The following is a 1671-nucleotide window of genomic DNA, read 5'->3' as shown; positions in this document are numbered from 1 at the left end:
CAGTGTTTTCAGATTTGCCTCTCACTCTCGTGTGTTCAGGGAGAGCAGGTTTTCACAGTAAGGGTGCGGGGGAAGTCGGTGCAGAGCTAAGAAGTTGGGGGTGGGGGCAGGGACAGAGGGCAAGAAGGCCACCTGACCCTCCTCCGAGATTTATTTTCCTTGCTATAGCAGTGGGAAGGGGGGGCCAAATTCAAGGCAAACCTTGAAAAATTAGTCTATATCTGGAAAATTATAACAAATGTATAAATTTGCCATATATAGAATCTTATTATTGGGAAGTCATCTTATATTCAAATAAATATGGTATTTCAGCTTCTAAATACTTTGTGGAATCAGGACTTAAGCATCCCTAGACATGATCCAAATCCCCATGGAAATCAATGGAAAAGTCCCCTACTTTGGATCAAGCTCTTAATTTGTAGATGTAAAATCATGCTCAGAATTACATGTACTCCTAACTTTGTCCATGCCAAACTTTGTCCATGACTTTACAGGGTGTGACTTGCAGAGAGTATGAAAGGAACCTAGGGAAGAAATCTTACTGAAAAGGAAACTTTGGGTCAAAGAGTGAGATGGAGTGGGGGGGAGAGAGAGAGACAGATTTTATTAAGTACAGAGGAGCATTCCCCCCACCCCAATATGAAATAATCTGAATAATTTCAGATCAGGATCAGTTCTGGCTATCTATGCACACACACACAACACAGAAAAACAGGTATTTGGACTAGTCAGGGTATCTTCTGAAACAGCATTAATTCAAATGCTTTCCACTCCACAAAACTCCTTATCACAACAGAATTTGCATAAATCATGTAAATGTTAGTGTCAAGCGGGAAAATGTGTTACGGCAGAATTTCTCCGCAGAATCCGGTGCTTATCTCAAAAGTTAGTGTGACTCAGTGGGGGTTCTCTCCTCCCCCTCCCTAACCAACTGTCTGCTGCTATTTTCTTAAATATTTTATGGAAAGAATAAATAGATTAAAAATTATACATGGCAGCCGCAGTTCTCCCACCTGACACTGCCTGGAAAAATCAGTCAGAATTTTATTCTAATTTAAGCTTCTCAGCATAAATTGGAGCTACTAATCAAGGAACTGACTTTTGCCCTAGATAACAGGGGGGCTCTGTTCTGCTCATATATGTTTTGTGTGCCATGGGGAGCATCCATATTGTTCCATACTGCAGCCAGGGAAATGATAGCATGTGTCAACCTTCAAATCAGAACTGTTATCCCAAATCCAAATTTTCATTGCATTTTTTTTTTAAATGATTCTTCTAGTCGCCTTGGTTGTAAAGAAAGCCTTAAGACTAAGAGCTGAGCAGATGTGGCTGTTTATAGATTCTGTATTTCCATACCGATAACAGGGGGACGCTCTGTCCACATTGACGAATCCAAAGTATCCTTGTTTGCCTCCCAGTCTCGCACCTTTCCGATGCTTGTATTCACAGCAGGAGCTCAGTCTGTCCACTTGTATCCCATTGAGAAAAAAGGTGAGACTGAAGGGGAAGCCACGATGCCGCTTTGAGGTGAACTGAAAGGTCTCTGTAATTAGAGAAAGAAAATGGCTAACACTGTCGTCAGCCTGTTTCCATTGACAGATACCTGGCTTGTCTACATAAAGTGCCCAAACTGCAGACCACGTGAGATCCAATTTTTTGGTACTTACTTGC

The 1671-nt window shown here is 41.7% G+C and overlaps 1 protein-coding gene across 4 annotated transcripts in view; it reads right to left on the bottom strand.

Moving 5' to 3' along the window:
* Positions 1-1671, bottom strand: part of ERICH3 (glutamate rich 3) — a 109950-nt gene that overhangs the window by 49236 nt on the left and 59043 nt on the right. For all 4 annotated transcript variants that reach the window (XM_019528395.1, XM_019528391.1, XM_019528394.1 and 1 more), the window contains exon 9: positions 1357-1543. In XM_019528395.1, the coding sequence (XP_019383940.1) occupies positions 1357-1543 (187 nt within the window). The remainder of the gene's footprint in view (positions 1-1356; positions 1544-1671) is intronic.

Source organism: Gavialis gangeticus, unplaced genomic scaffold, assembly GCF_001723915.1.
Source record: "Gavialis gangeticus isolate Ggan-Ray unplaced genomic scaffold, GavGan_comp1, whole genome shotgun sequence".
Lineage (NCBI taxonomy): Eukaryota > Metazoa > Chordata > Crocodylia > Gavialidae > Gavialis > Gavialis gangeticus.
Note: the sequence above shows the minus strand (reverse complement) of the source record. Positions and strands in the feature narration are given on the sequence as shown.